Below are 16,569 nucleotides of genomic sequence, written 5' to 3'. Positions count from 1 at the left end.
GCTCGAACTCACGGACCGCGAGATCGTGACCTGGCTGAAGTCGGACGCTTAACCGACTGCGCCACCCAGGCGCCCCATTTTAGGTAATTTTCAAATTACTTCTCCATTTTACAAGTGGGGTCAGTACCATACTGTAATAAACCCTAACTCTAACAACACCATACTGTAATAAATTACCTAGTTAAGACCTGAAAGTACTTTGTAAATACAATATTTATGCAAGTTAGTTTCTTTGATACTGTGCTGATGATAAGATCATTATTAATGCTAATAGTATAGAATACTGTGTTCAGTATTTAACATGCCAAACCTTGGGTATAGACTTAGTGGAACACTTTGAACAGTTCTTCTGCACTGACCTCCTTAACTTCCAACCCATTCCACAGAAGCGGCCAAAATTATTTTTGTAAAATGAAAACGTGGTGGAAAAATCAGTGTGGTTTAATCTAGGAGTAGAAGCGATGGAACCCGAAGAATCTGGGTTTCTATCTCTGCGCTACCACTTATTAGATACGTGAACAACAAACACACGCCGCACAAAGGTCTCTCCACTGTTCCTTCAGTGTCCCGTAATCAGGATGACTTCCTCAAGAAAGGCTACCAAATGAAGCGAACACGCAAACCAAGACAACACCATTGTTTACGTTAACTTTCGCCAGATCGACTGCTTTCTACTAAGTATCCAGGTGAAAGAGGCGGCTGAGATATTTTCTGGCTTGAATTGTTCGAAGAATCACAGCTGTTTTCCGCACTGATGTTTTCGACTCCCTTTCACCCTCCTGATTCCCCACCTAACTCCTTCTTGGGGCTACAAAGAATTCCGAGAGAGACCCGGAAGGAGAAATCGCCTTTTCCGCCAGAGGAGGGCCCACCCTCTCCGAGCCGCCTAGGCGGAGTCGAGAGAGGGAGCTGCGCGTGCGCAGCGACGTTGGTTGCCCTTCCGGTACGCCCGCCCGGCGCGGAGAGGAGGCACGGACGCAGGCACGCACTCACGCACGCTCTCCCTTACTAGCGCCGCCGCGGTAGCTCCCGCGTACGCCAGCAGTGCGGTCCCCCCGGCAGAGATGCTGCGGGTCTGTCAGTTATCGGGTGTGACTGCCGCCGCCCAGGTGAGCGCGGGGGCGCGAGGAGAGAGAGCGCGTGGTCAGGCTGACTTCGTGCAACCAACGGAAAATGGGGGAGGCTTTCTCTCTGTCTAGGCCCCAGGAGAGAGGCGTGTGTCAGGGTCGCCCTCATCCGCGAGAGTCCCGGGCGGACCCGTGAGGCAGTTAGTTGGGGATTTAGCCCAACAGGATGACTTGAGGGTTATTGCTGAAGCGGGATGGGGTGTAGAAAGGAGTCGGTGGCGGGTAGGCGGGCGCAGGAAGGTAGGCACGGCTTCGGGGACCTGTCATCCAATCAGCCCCGCGCTGCCCCAGTCAGGGACCAATCGTGGCTGCCGGCGCTCGGGTCGCCGGTTGGGCTCGTGATAGGTTTCGCGCAGCCAGTGGTTGAAGGTCGAGGGGAGAACTACAGTTCCCAGCAGGAAATGCATAGCCTTGGCTTTTTGAATCTTAAATAAGATGTTTAGACTGTTAGAGTCCGCGCTTTAGGGGTCAAGGTTGTAAGTATTAGGGAGGGACTTTCTTTTTTGTAGCTGAGAGCTCCTCTGAGCTATTCTTACTCTAAACAAAAATGAAAGGTTGTGGTTTATGGATTAAAAACTCTTGGTACTAAGGAAGGACAGGAGCCATGACCTTGGCTCATTTCTGAGATTAGCCTAGGAATATATCTCTCCAGGTGCTGGCACAACTTTGGCAGACATCCAAGAAGCCTAGACACCCAGTGACTTTTATTCCTGCATGGTTATCAAAGTAATTTTCTAAAATTGGAAATAAAAAAGTAAACCTGTTAACATTGCTCACAATTTGCAGAACATTGATATTTTGTAAAAATTATTGCAAAACAGGTACTGTTACTCAGGCAGTAATTGAACAAAATCCCTGGTCATAGTGAGTTAGAAATAGTAAAAGTCAGCTTTTTTTTTTCCTTTAAGTTTGCTTGTATCCCCACTTGTTGCTGGGATAGAAGCAGCTTCTTCTTTAGGAAAGTAGGGTCTGTATTAGTTCTTTATTGATGCATAACAAATACCACAAATTTGGCAGGTTAAAAACACCCATTTATTATTTTACAGTTTCCAGTCATGGATGGTCCGGGTTCTTTGTTCATTGCTACACAAGGTTGCAATCAAGGTGTTGATGCTGCTATGGTTCTCATCTGGAGCTCAGGGTCCTCTTCCAAGTTCATTTTATTGGCAGAATTCAGGCCCTTGCAGTTGAAGGACTGAAGTTCCTCTTTTCTTGCCTGCTCTCACCTAGCTCTCTTAGAGGCTGTTAGAAGTGTCTTGCCACAAGGTCCTCAGCGCCAATTTATAACATGGATGTTTGCTTTCTTGCAGGCTACGAGGAGCTTGTCTCTTTGACTTCAAAAGTCTCCCTTAACTTTCCTGCTTCTTATCTCTAGACCAACGTGTAAAGGGCTTATATGATTAGGCTAGGCCCACCAGAAAAACCTCCCTTCTGATGAACTCAGTCAACTGATTAGTAACCTGAATTACACCTGCAAAATCCCTTTTGCCATACAACCCTAATTATCATGGCTTAACAGGGGGTGAGGATTTGGGGGACCATCTTAGTGTCTCTCCTAATGCAGTACCTAAATGAGACTAGAAGAATGGAGGAAGTTGAGCTGCCTTTCAGGGCAGAACTGTTGGTTTGTCTTTGGAGCTCTCCTTTCCTGGCACAATCTTCTTATTCTGCCCTCAGGTTGTGTCATGGTTGTCATGAGCTCATGGCACAGCCTGAGACACTTACAAAGCAATCATCTCATTGCCACAATGACAGTATAGGTAGATGTCACCATCAGCAAAAGCAGTGGAGATGGGAGCCAGGATGGAGGGGATTTAGAGATGATGGTGTGCAGACACACTCGAAAGAGAATGATAGCAATAGGATCATGAAGGAGGAGAAACACAAGTCCTGTTGCGGGGACAGTGACCAGATGAGCCTGGCCACAGTACACACTTCTTGTCAAGGGCCCACAGATAATGAGAATGGGAAGCTACCTTGGCTCAAATTGTGAAGGCCTTGAATGTGGATGCCAGTCAAGGACTTTGGGTTTCTTCTCAAGCTACAGGGAGTCAATGAAGGTTTTCAGAGGAAGGAAGTAACATAAAAATGTTTTAGGAAATTGATCCAAGCACAAAAGACAGATCTAAGAGACTAAGGAGGCAGGAGTATAGACTATTCTAGAACAGCCTATTCTGTATATGCATATATGGTCTATAGGCTAGTATACACTAGGCCCATTAGTTTCTTTTAAAAATTTTTTAAGTTTATTTATTTATTTTGAGAGGGAGTGTGAGTGGGGGAGGGGCAGAGAGAGAAGGAGAGAGAGAATCCCAAGCAGTCTCCGTGCTGTCAGCACGGAGCCTGATGTGGGGCTTAAACCCACCAAACTGCAAGACCATGACCAGAGCTGAAACGGAGTCGGATGCTTAACCGACTGAGCCACCCAGGCGCCCCTATACTAATCTCTTTACATACTCCAGGGCTGAAGATGTAATTATGAGCTTATACAGGGAGGCTGTAGTAATGGGGGAAAAATGCATGAAAATCACTGACATGTCTGTGTTCTGGGCATTCCCTTCAAACGACCAAGTTACACAGCTGATACCTGTCACCCAGGACCCTGGGAAGCTACCCAGCTCCCCTATCAGACCCTTGCTGAATTGCTGAGTGACCATGCAACACTCCAGCCTGGGAAGGCACACAGAGCTCTCCCCCAGATCTCATAGGCTCTGTCTCCTATTTCTGCATAAAGTCCAAAATTATTTTTTCTTCCTTGCCTTCATCAAAACATTTTCCACTTACTGGGCTCCCAATTAGGAAGTTAGAAGAAAACAGACTAAAGCTTCATACTAAAATATGAACCCTTTTCTGGCTTGCATTCACATTTTCTTTTTTTTTTTTAAATGTTTATTTTTGAAGGAGAGATAGAGTGTGAGCAGGGGAGGGGCAGAAGAGAGGGAGACACAGAATCTGAAACAGGCTCCAGGCTCTGAGCTGTCAGCACAGAGCCCTACGTGGGGCTCAAACTCACAAGCTGTGAGATCATGACCTAAGCTGAAGTCAGACGCTTAACTGACTGAACCACCCAGGCGCCCCAACATTCACATTTTCTTATGGTCTTAAAATTGGTATTTTGTAAAATTCACTGGTTTATTCTTTTTGTTTTGTTTTGTTTTTAACTTTATTTGTAGAGGGAGAGCATGTTTGCGAACAGGAGTAGAGGGGGGGGAGAGAGAGAATCCTAAGCAGGCTCCGTGCTGTCAGTGTGGAGCCCCCTGCACAGCTCGATCTCCCCAACCGTGAGATCATGACCTGAACCAAAATCAAGAGTTGGAGGCTTAACCGACTGAGCCACCCAGGCACCTCCATTGGTTTATTCTTAACTATCTCCTCAATTGTTCTGTAGCATTTGATATTGTTGCTTTGTGAAACTTTTTTTTTTTTTACTCTTTTGGCTTTTCTCATGTATCTTGGGGCTCATTTTACCCTTCATTTCTTTCCTTTTTCCTCTCGAATCTGTCTTCCTTGTACCTCTGAATATATCCCCAAGGCCCTCTTTTCCCATCTCTCTTCCTTTTTATTTTAATTAAGACTTAAAAAAAAAAAATTAGTGTTTTATTATTTATTTTTGAGAGAGAGACAGAGTGGGAATGAGGGAGGTGCAGAGAGAGGGAGACATAGAATCCAAAGCAGGCTTCAGGCTCTGAGCTGTCAGCACAGAGCCTGACATGGGGATTGAACCCATGAACTGCGAGATCATGACCTCAGCCGAAGTCAGATGCTTAACCAACTGAGCCACCCAGGTGCCCCGGTACTTAACTTTATTAAGAGCGGTTTTAGCTTTACACATGCATAGCTTCTTCCATCATCAGTATCCCCCATCAGAGTAGAACGTTTATTACAATCGATGAACTTAACATGGGCATATTATAATCACCCAAAGTGCATAGTTTACATTGGGTTTCACTTTTGGTGTTGTACATTGTCTGGGTTTGGACAGATATATGATGACATGTATCAGTCATTATGGTATTGTACAGAACATTTTCACGGTCTTAAAAATTTTCTATTCTCCACTTACCACTTTCTTTCCTCACCTCCTGGCAACCACTGATCTTTTTATTATCCATAGTTTTGCCTTTCCAGAATGTCCTATAGATGGAATCATACACTATGTAGCCTTTTCACATTGGCTTCTTTCACTTAGTAGTATGCATTTAACTTTCTTCCATGTCTTTTCAGGGCTTGATAGTTTTTGTTTTTTTTTTTTAAATTTTTTAAGCACTGAATAATTACCACGGTTTATTTATCCATTCACCTGCTGAAGGATATCTTGGTTGCTTCCAAGTTTTAGCAATTACGAATAAACCTGCTCTAAACATTCATGTGCAGGGTTTTGTGTGGACAGAAGTTTTCAGCTTTTTTTCAGTAAATACCAAGGTGCATGATTGCTGTATTATATGTTTAGTTTTGTAAGAAACTGCCAAACTATCTTTCAAAGTGGCTGAACCGTTTTTGCATTCCCAGGAGTGTTGAATGGGAGTTTGTGTTCCACATCCTCATCAGCATTTGGTATTGTCAGTGTTAGGGACTTGGGCCATTCTAATACATGTGTAGTGAGATCTCATTGTTCCATCTCTCTATATACTCTTACTTGGGATTATATCAATTCTGAGAATTTTAATTCCGAAGCAGATGACTAACTAGCTTCTTTTGAGCTTTGTACTCAGATTTTCTTTTCCTTCTTTGATGTGTCAACTTTATCCAGAATATTCTATTTGTCACAGTCCTTTCCACTCCATCAAACTTCATCTTCTTTAATGTTTTCCTGCTTTTACCATTGCCTTTCTAGAGTCAATTCTTTATGTAGTAGTTAATGAAGTCTTTTTTTAAAAGCATACGGATCATGACATGCCCTTCATTCACATCCTATCACATTGAGAATAAAATATAAACTCTTTACCACACCCACTGGGCCCTTCATGATCTACTCTTTGCCTATTTCATTTTCCTACTCTGCCTTGTTCCGTCTTGATATCTCTAGCGCATACCTCATTACCTTTTGCTCCTATTTTATTTTAGTCTCATTGCCTTTTCATTTGCTGTTTCTTTTGCCCTGAAGTCTTCCCACACATTTTTGCTTAGCTTCTTTCATTTTGATATTTTCTCAAATATCACCTTCCCTTCAGAGAGGCCTCTCCTATCTAATATAGAACTTTGACCACTCTCTCCTTCCTTGCATGCCTCTGAACTTACCCCTACCCTACATTTACTTTATAGCTCTTACCAAAAGCTGACATAATGTATATTTATCACGTGTTTGCCACATTAAAATGTAAGCTCCACAACGGGATTGTGTCCTTTACTGCTCTATTTCTGGTACTGACCCTAGTCCTTGGCTCCTAATAGATGCTCAGTAAATATTTATGACATGTTTGAATTAAAAAATAAATTATTTTCTGTTAATTTTTCTTAATCTCCATGAGTACATGTGACCTCACTTAAAGCCCCATAGGTTTTAGAATCTCTGATCATGTGTTAGGGTTCTCCAGAGTAACAGAACCAATAGGATACGTATATAAATAAAAGGATTTATTGTGTGGAATTGGCTTACGCAGTTTTGGAAGCTGGCAAGTCCAACATCTGCAATGGAGCTAGCAGACTTGGTATGCAGAGACCCAGGCGAGCCTGTGGTGCAGTTTTAGTCTGAAGGCCAGTGACCTGGGGAGCTGATGTGCAGTTCCAGAATGAAAGCAGTCTGCTGGAGAATTCTCCCTCTTTTGGGGGAGGCTGGTCTTTTTGTTCTGGTTAGGCCTTCAACTGATTGGATGAGGCCCACCTACATTGTTGAAGGCAATCTGCTTTACGGCATAATTCACTGGTTTAAATGTTAGTCTCCTCCAAAAACACCCTCTAAGTTGACATAAAATTAACCATCACATGGCATCTGTCTTATTATTTGTGTCTGGACTTATAATCCCTAAATTCCTTACGTGTAGATATTCAGTAGAAATGAATTATTCTGTTTTGTGTCCTCTTTCTTTCCAGAAATGTGCTTCAGAGCTCTAGTTTTTCCTCAGTTTATTTCTCAGACTTAACACCATTTGTCATCTTAATCCCAGTACTGACTGCATCACCAGGCCCAACCTTTGTTGAGTTGGGGGTGTTTGGAGGACCTGGGTTTTCAGCCTAGCCTAGCCCTCTCCCAAACTATCCATTTGGTAGTGGTCATCTACATATACAGAATCTTATCTGTGTATCACTTAAGAGAAAGAAACATTGTTCTTGAGGGTTGACAAAGCCAGTTTGTTTATGACCAGTTTGATAGCAGGACTAGTTTCAGATTGAATTTGTGTGTGGACATTTTTAGCTGTCATCTTCTAGAATTCTTTTTTTTTTATTAGGACTGTGAAACAATATGTTAGTAGTAATGTCTGCCAAGCACACACGGTAGAAAGTAGTTTAATATATCATGAAGCTTGCTGTTTGCTTTTACCCATACTAGAGTCGTTTTTATTTTTCCTTATTTTCATTTCTTTAGGCCAGTGGCTTTCAAACCATTTTGGAATAAATTTTACACTGTAACTTAAGACATGCGAGTGAGAATATATGAATCATATACATACATATATGCAGGGAAAATTAAAGTGATAAGTTATTTCTTTTGCCATATTGATTAATATCTGCCATTTCCTTGTTGTAACTGAAGGGTACTTAGATACAGAATGTGTCTATGCTGAGAGATAATGCTGCTTCAGTGCCAAACTTACTGCATTTTTTTGGTGTGATATATTTTTAACCTTAATTCATGATTCTTTAAGAAAAATTTTTTTTTGTAATGTTTGTTTATTTTTGAGAGACAGAGACAGAGCACTACTGGGGAAGGAGCAGAGAGAGAGGGGGGGAGACACAGAATCTGAAGCAGGCTCCAGGTTCTGAGATGTCAGCACAGAACCCGATGCGGGGCTTGAACTCACGAACTGTGAGATCATGACCTGAGCTGAAGTCGGGGCTTAACCGACACCCAGGCGCCCCTTCATGATTCTTATAAAATATTTTAAGTTAACTGTAGAAAAACTTAAGTTGTCACATACTAATCTGCATTTCAAATGTAGAACTGGGCATTAACTTCTGGATGTCTTGTTTGTGTGGGAGGAATCCTTATGACAAAACCCACCAAAACATCATCAGTTATAGCAACCAGCAATATCTAGAGGGAAAACCTGGAACCTCCAGATAGGGTTCATGTGAGGGGATTATTTATTATAGTTACTTGTTTCCAGGTTGTGGTTTCTTTTTGTATGTTCGTGTTAGTTTGGAGCTAAGGAATAGAGGGTTTGTGCAAGAACATAATATGGGAGTTGTATGTTTTATCATATCAGTTTTTAAAAATCATGTTTCTATAGGTTAGAAATAGCAATGCTAACCTTATAATATTTATTACAAAGTTATGTGTCAAGGCAGATTGCTTTGAAACAGTATAGGTTTTTCTACATCATAAGTTTAGATGTTATTATTATCATCTAGTATTATTAGTAAAAGGAATTCCAGAACTCAGAAGTGTGTTAAAGTAGGATATTTAGTTTATATAGAGAGATTAACTTGCTGCTTAAGAAAGAGAGCTCTAGAGGTCAAAGTGGATGTGGCAATGGTTTCTTAGATATGACTCCAAAAGATAAATTGGATTTCATCAGAATTAAAAATTTTTATTCATCAAAGGAGTGAAAAGAGTGGCAGAAAATATTTTCAAACCATGTATCTGATAAGGATCTAATATCCAGAATATGTAAAGAACTCCTACAGGTCAACAACTAAAAGAGAACCCAAATAAAACATGGGGCAAGGGACTTGAATAGACATTAATCCAAACAAGATATATAAATAATTAAGAAGCACAGGAGGGGCGCCTGGGTGGCTCAGTCGGTTAAGCGTTTGACCGCGGCTCAGGTCATATCTCACGGTTTGTGAGTTCAAGCGCCACATCAGGCTTGATACTGTCAGCACAGAGCCCACTTTGGATCCTCTGCCCCCCCCCCCCCCGCTCTCTGCCCCTCCCCTGTGTGAGTTCTCTCTCTCAAAAATAAACATTAAAAAAAGCACATGAAAAGATGTTAAAAATCTGTTGACGTTAGGGAAATGCAAATCAGGTCCACAATGAAGTAGCCATTTCATGCTCTCTAGAATGCCTATAATAAAAACAGAAAATAACAGGTGTCAGGATGTAGAGAAATTGAACCCTCCTACATTGCTGTTGGAAATGTAAAATGATGCAGAGTTAGACATAGAATTACCATATGACCCTGCAATTCCACCTCAACAAAAAATTGAAAACAGGTGTTCAAACTAACTTTCAGAGGAATATAGCGGTATTTACATACAGCACGTGTTGGCTGATTTCTTAATTTGTACTGGTTGGTAATGATCCTTCGTAGCCCTTGGTTCTATTCTGGGCTCTTGGTTTCATCCCTTGAATTATGCTTCCTTTTCCAGAAAATATTATTATCTTAACTTTGGGTTTTCTGTGGGTCTTTTTGGGGTTTTCTCCATGAGACAAAAGCTACACCCACAAATATTAAGATTAAGCCCTTCTCCGTTTTGGACTCCATGTGAGGCCGCTATGGTGTAAAACCCTTAAGATTCTCTGTAGCCCTGTTGTTTAACAAACAGACTGTGGAGGTATCCCCTTAGGATTCCCAAGGGGCCTTTTCTGTGTGTGAAAAGATTCTGTGAAGAGCACCTCCTTAGAACTTTGAGGTCTTCAAGTATTTTTGCAGACTGGAAAGGCTGAGAATGAGAAACAGTTTTATTTTTGAACTTATCAAGTCCTAGCTCCTTAATATTTCCTTTAAATTGTACTTGAAAACTAGACAGGTTTTGTGGCTTGTTTGAAGCTCATTTTTACCCTTATACTCTGCTAAAAGAAACTAGTTGGTACTCTTGAGCATTCTGCTTGAAACTCTCTAGCTAAATCTTATCAGTTCATTAGGTATGGCTCCTAATTTTCTGTTTGTCATGCCTTACCACAGGTGACAACTTTGACAAACTTCAGACACCACACACAGAGATCCTTTTTCCTCCAGGTTTCCAAAACATTTTTCTCACTTTTCTGAAGCCCTCACCAGTGGTTTCCATGAAGACCATTAGGCTTCTGCTAAGTCTCTTCAAGGTCCTTCCAACTCTCACCCTCCATCCACCCCACATGCTTGATGTTTTACTGCAGCAGCCCGTTGCTTCTAGGTACAAGTATCCATTTGGTTATGGTTATATAACAGATTACCCCAAACTTAGTGGTATTAAATAACATCATTTATTATCTTATAATAATAAATAATATGTATTATATAGGTAAAAATTATACAAATGAAAACATTGATTATATAAATAACATATTACATTTTAGTTCTGAAGATTTCTGGGCTGTGTTAGGAGATTTTTGAGGTCTCATGAAGTTGCAAGGTTCCAGGGAAAATGGCAAGGTTCTGGAAAACCAGGTCAGATGGGAAATGTAATAATTTTTGGAAAATACAATTTGTCATAATGAATAAATGAACAAAAACCCCTAAAACCCACAAGTGGTGATTATCAGAGTATAAGTGGATAAAAATGGATAATAAATGGATAAAAATGGATAAAAAGATAAAAAGAAGCATTTATCCTGCCTTATGAACTGTACTTTGGGTAACCAAACTGTAGATGAGGAAAAATATCTCTTTGAAAAATATGTCAAATAATAAATGAAAAATAGTAGAATTACCACATTTTGCAACTTCCAGTAAAATAATGGATCTAGACATTGTACATCAACACAGTTGATAACGTCATAAAAAGAGAGATAACCAGCCTTTGAGTGCCTCCTGATGAGAGAACACGACACCACCTAAAGTTTTGCCAGAGAGAATAAACCCGAGTCTGAGCAGGTGTCTGGCTCTAACTCTGGTTTGCGGGAAATACAGAAGACAGGATCATGTTAAATTGTATCTTAAGCAAAATCTAGTCTGTGGAAAATTCTACAGATCAAGTAACCCAGGTTCTTCAATAAATTAATTATTGGAGGGAAAACTCATAGATTAAAAGAGACTTAGAAGCGATTTTTTTTTTTAAATATAGCTAAAACTGCGTATGGTATATGGGCTCATACTCATACTTGGGTGGTAAAACCATAAATTTCTGACTTCTACAACTGCTTTAGGATATTACATGCTACATATTGTTGGCTAATGAGTAGGATACTTAAATTTTTTAAAATCAAGAGCCACTGGTTTAGATAAACACCCTATAAATTTGAGTCATGATACAGTCATCATTTCTACTTTTTTCTCATACAGAAGTAGGAAACTATTGGTATCAATTTTTGGCCATAAAAGATAATTTTTTTTTCACATTTAATACACTCTTAAGTCAGGGTTCATTTTATAATGGTATGTTTAATTGAAAGCATTTTGATAGCTCAGCTTTCAAAAAAAAAAAAAAGGAATATCCAGAAAAATTCTGAAAAATAATAGTACTTAAGAGAGGACAAGCCCTACCAGATTAAAAGCTAATTCTTTCTTTTTTTTTAAAATTTTTTTTTTAATGTTTATTTATTTTTTTTTTTGAGAGAGAGCGAACAAGCCCGAGCGCGAACTGGGGAGGGACAGAGAGAAAGGGAGACACAGAATCCGAAGCAGGCTGCAGGCTCTGAGCTGTCAGCACAGAGTCCGACGTGGGGTTCAAAGCCACGACTGAGAGATCATGACTTGAGCTGAAGTTGGATGCTCAACTGACTGAGCTCCCCAGGTGCCCCAAAAGCTAATTCTAAGATGCAGTAGTTAAAACATTGTAGAATTAGTGTAGATCAGTGGAACAAAATAAGAAATCTAAATGCAGTAAGGCATTTGGTGTGTTTTAAAGGTGGCATTTCAGGGGCGCCTGGGTGGCGCAGTCGGTTAAGCGTCCGACTTCAGCCAGGTCACGATCTCGCGGTCCGTGAGTTCGAGCCCCGCGTCAGGCTCTGGACTGATGGCTCGGAGCCTGGAGCCTGTTTCCGATTCTGTGTCTCCCTCTCTCTCTGCCCCTCCCCCGTTCATGCTCTGTCTCTCTCTGTCCCAAAAATAAATTAAAAAAAATAAATAAATAAAAAAATAAAGGTGGCATTTCAAATTATTGGAAAAAAACTGATTGTTCAGTCTATGATTTAGGGATGACTGAATAGACATTTGGAAAAAATAAACTTGAATCCATATTTTACACTAATTTCAAAGATTTATATATTTTAAAAAATGAAACTATGAGAGTAGAAGAAATATTGAAGAATTACTTTATAATCTGAGGGTGGCTTTCTAAGAATATGAGAAAACCTAGAAGCCATATAAGAAAAGATTGATAGTTTTGCCTACATGAAAGTAGTTTTTTGCATGGCATAAACTACCATGAACAAAGAAAAAATCAGATCACAAACTGGATAAAAACATTTGGAATTAGCAGACACATGGCTAATTTCTCTTTATATATAAAGAGAAAAGAATATGAAGAAGTTCAGTCTTATTTAAAAGTGGTCAAAACAGAGAAAGACAGATACCATTATTTCACTTGTGTGTGGAATCTAAACAAATGAGGGGTGCTTGGGTGGCTCAGTTGGTTGAGCGGCCGACTTCGGCTCAGGTCATGATCTCACTGTTCGGTTCATGGGTTTGAGCCCCATGTCGGGCTCTGTGCTGACAGCTCAGAGCCTGGAGCCTGCTTCAGATTCTGTCTCCCTCTTTCTGCTCCTTCCCCGCTTATGCGCTCTGTCAAAAAATTAAAAAAAAAAAAAAGTATCTTAACTTTTGACTCGAATACTTTTTTGTACCTCTGAAAGTAAAGAATAGAACCTTAAATAAATACAACTTTAGTGGTTTCCTAATATTTCTTTTCTAAGTCAACAAGATGGAGTTGTTGACCTATCAAAGTAGATGCAGTTCTGTTTAAACTTCCACATAACACACTTTTAAAAAAATTTTTTTTAATGTTTATTTTTATTTTTGACAGAGAGAGAGAGAGAGAGAGCAAGAGCATGAGCGGGGGAGGGGCGGAGAGAGAGGGAGACACAGAATCCGAAGCAGGCTCCAGGCTCTGAGTTGTCAGCACAGAGCCCGACGATGTGGGGCTTGAACTCCCACTGCAAGATCATGACCTGAGCCATCCAGGCGCCTCTACATAACCCACTTTATACAATAGTAGGAAAACATGCCTTTCTATTAAATGCAGTAGAAAGATGTTGAGAATTCTCGATGTTAGGTAGCAATTGAAATACTTTTAAAATACCGACTATAACTGCTTTACATGTTGTAAAACATCTAGCTGCTTGTTTTGTTTTTTTTCCTAAACGTGTTGTGACATTAATGTTTACCTTTAGGTTTTGGCAAATAGAGTGTAAATTGCAACTGTAATTCTAGAGTAATTTTATGTGTCCTTTGATCAATACTTCTAAAAGAAAGTTTGTGTTTTTCTGACATTCTTTGAATGCAATTTCATCAAGAAACCTGGAGAACACATTTTTCCCCTTTGACTTGTTGCAGTTTGATTTTCTACTTGGTATAAAGAAAGATTTTGTTGATGCAATAAATTTGAAATTTCAGATTGATTGCTATGAATAGCTTTAAATTTATCAAAACCTTCCCCAATGGTATTTAGATACGTGTTCATTTGTTTTATTTAAGGGATCTGCATATTGTTAAGAAACATTTGCATTTATGTGCTTTACTTTGATTAAAACAAATTTCAAAGTGTTGGTCTGATCATTTGCTTTCGGGTAAAAATAGATTAGTAGTTACATGGAGGTAATTACTGAGCATTTACAACATTGACATTTTTTTCTTAAAATTATTGGCTTTTAGTTTAATTATACACTATGCAAAAACCAAGATGTACTTTTAGATTTAAATGAGTGTCTTTGGGAATTGACTGGCCCCATAGTTATCGTATAGACGGGATAAGATAAATTTTTCTAGATAAATTAACCTAAGATTGGATCTCTCCCCTGAATGGATTTGTATACATCCTACAATGTGGTGTTTTGTATGGGTGATTTTTCAGATGTCTAAAGCTTACAAAGTAAAAATAGATATTTTATGCTATTGTTTTACTTTTTCTTGCCAACTAGAAAAGCATATGGCAAATTCCAGTTGTGTCCAAGAAATAATTAGCATACATAACACTTGAAAGTGCTAATTGATCATAATCTGATAATTTTTTTAATCTTAAAAATTATCTAACCTGAACCTTGGGGTACTGGAAGCATCACTCTTGTTAAGGGTCTATAAGTTAATTTCTCAAAGTAAAATAATTTTTTGTTTAACAAAGACATTTGTAATAAAAATTCTTCATCTGAGTTACCACCCTAAAAGCATCCCAGATTCCTTGTGCATTGGTTGTGACGTTTTCTCTTTCCTCTCTAGAGCTGTCTCTGTGGAAAGTTTGTCCTACGTCCATTACGACCATGCCGTAGATACTCTACTTCAGGCAGTTCTAGGTATGTGGTCTCCCTGTCAACAGACTTTTAGCTGTTGATGACAGATGTGTGTGCGTATGTGTTTTCCATGAATATGGGAACAGCTGCTTAAAATTTTTTTGTTAAGGGGTACAGACACTGGAGGTTTGCTGTAATATTTTTGGAGCATTATTTATTTGTAGGTGAAAATTTGTTATGATCCTCCTTTTAGTTCTTTTGTAGTTAGGTGACATCCAAGGTAGACAGCCTCCCTCCCTCATGTGCTGTCTTCCATTCTGTGGCAAATAGATGTCTATTTAGTACTTAGCACATTGTAACTTCAAAAGTGTTTGTTTTATTTGATATTTATATTGTCCTTCTTTTGTAAAGGGTTTATTTTACTGTATTTACAGAAATGTTATTAAGGAGAGAGGAGCTTTGAAAGTTAGTATTTCTTTTCTGGGTTCAGAGGAAATCTTGTGATTGTGGACATCTTGAAAATTTTTTAACGCCTTGAATTTTAAGGTTACTTAATTCTTCCTACTCTAGATATTACTGTACTTAAAAAATGTAGTTATCCATAAATGTTATTTTCTATTGCAGATATGTTTTAAAGCAAATCAGTGAAAGATGATGTGCAGCTATAGAAATAAACTTGGCTGCTGAAATCTGAATCAGCAGTGGAGAGGTAGAGGTTAGGGGTCTTTAAGACCCTTACCATTGGTCTAAGGAAGTTGGTGTGGGAGAGCCAAGGAATATAAATGTGTTTCCTATTTCTCTCACTTAGGTTGTCTCCTGGCAAAATTGCGGGAGCTGGCCTTTTGTTTGTTGGTGGAGGTATTGGTGGCACTATCCTGTATGCAAAATGGGATTCCCATTTTCGGGAAAGTGTAGAGAAAACCATACCTTACTCAGACAAACTCTTTGAGATGGTTCTTGGTTCCCCACCTTATCCTGTTCCATTGCCAAAGAAGCCGGTAAGAGTCATAAAAATATTTCAGTTTACCCTACGGAGTACTTGTAAAAGCATATTGTTTTCATCTTGAAAATATATGTATAATTAAGTAGAATTTTCCAGATGTGTGTTTGTTAGTTTTCTTTAACATTAATCTGTAGAGTTGGATTTTTATCCCTTTGGAGTTGAGGGTTCTCATTAAGTACCCACCACATAGAAAATAATTGCATGGCACACGAGGGTAAATGGAAGAGGCCGATTGGGCAGAGGTAACTGTGTCTGCCCTGTGGACGGAGAGTGTTCTCTGACAGCCTTCACTGTTGCAGCTATCAAGCTGTGACTTAGAACACTAAAAACATAAACATAGAATGGTCATGACACAGAACCCAAGTGGTTCTAGTTAGTACTGGCTCTTTTTAGACCACAAAACAAGAGTCACAGAATTTTGAGCTACTTACTGATTGGTTGATAGGAATATCTTCTGGTATTTCTGGGACTTGGTGCATATTCAGAGTATCACTCCCCCCGCCCGCCCCAAATCAGGCCTAAAATTTTTTTAAACATCTTAAATATTCTTCATTCAAACAACTGCTTTGAATAAAAATTTACAAAGGAGATTGTGAATTTTTGCTGATTTAGCCTTGGGTGTTTATGCTGTGAGGCTGGACATAGCTGACTCCTTCCTTAGAAATTGGGTGGATTTCTTTTCTCTAGTGTAGTCTACAGACCATTCCTGTAACAAAGTTAATATTTGGAAAAGCAAATGTCCTCTCACACCCTCCCCCAGCCCTATCATGCTTTTTCAAAACAGTCTTCCACATCATTTATTCTTCCATATGAACTTTAAAACTGCTGTGTTTGCTGGCCAAGAGAGACAGTTTTGCAGCTTTAGTAGTCAAGGAACAGAATTCTGTGGATTCATTCTAAAATGTTGGGTCTATTTGAGCTTACATGACCCAGGAGAAATGGTTGGGCGTAATTCTAGGAGCATGGAGACAGGCTGAACAGTTCAGAGTAATGTTCTTTTCTTGCTTGACATGACTTCAAGTGTCATTTTT

At 39.6% G+C, this 16,569-nt stretch overlaps 1 protein-coding gene across 12 annotated transcripts in view; it reads left to right on the top strand.

Moving 5' to 3' along the window:
• Positions 1-943: 943 nt before the first annotated feature.
• Positions 944-16,569, top strand: part of IMMT (inner membrane mitochondrial protein) — a 41,893-nt gene continuing 26,267 nt past the window's right edge. For all 12 annotated transcript variants that reach the window (XM_049651830.1, XM_049651826.1, XM_049651825.1 and 9 more), the window contains exons 1-3: positions 944-1,109; positions 14,525-14,598; positions 15,344-15,533. In XM_049651830.1, coding sequence (XP_049507787.1) covers positions 1,065-1,109; positions 14,525-14,598; positions 15,344-15,533 — 309 coding nt within the window. In that variant the 5' untranslated portion in view covers positions 944-1,064. The remainder of the gene's footprint in view (positions 1,110-14,524; positions 14,599-15,343; positions 15,534-16,569) is intronic.

The sequence above is a fragment of the Panthera uncia genome (genome assembly GCF_023721935.1).
Source record: "Panthera uncia isolate 11264 chromosome A3 unlocalized genomic scaffold, Puncia_PCG_1.0 HiC_scaffold_12, whole genome shotgun sequence".
Lineage (NCBI taxonomy): Eukaryota > Metazoa > Chordata > Mammalia > Carnivora > Felidae > Panthera > Panthera uncia.
The sequence above is the reverse complement of the archived record's forward strand: the minus strand, read 5'-3'. Positions and strand labels throughout refer to the sequence as shown.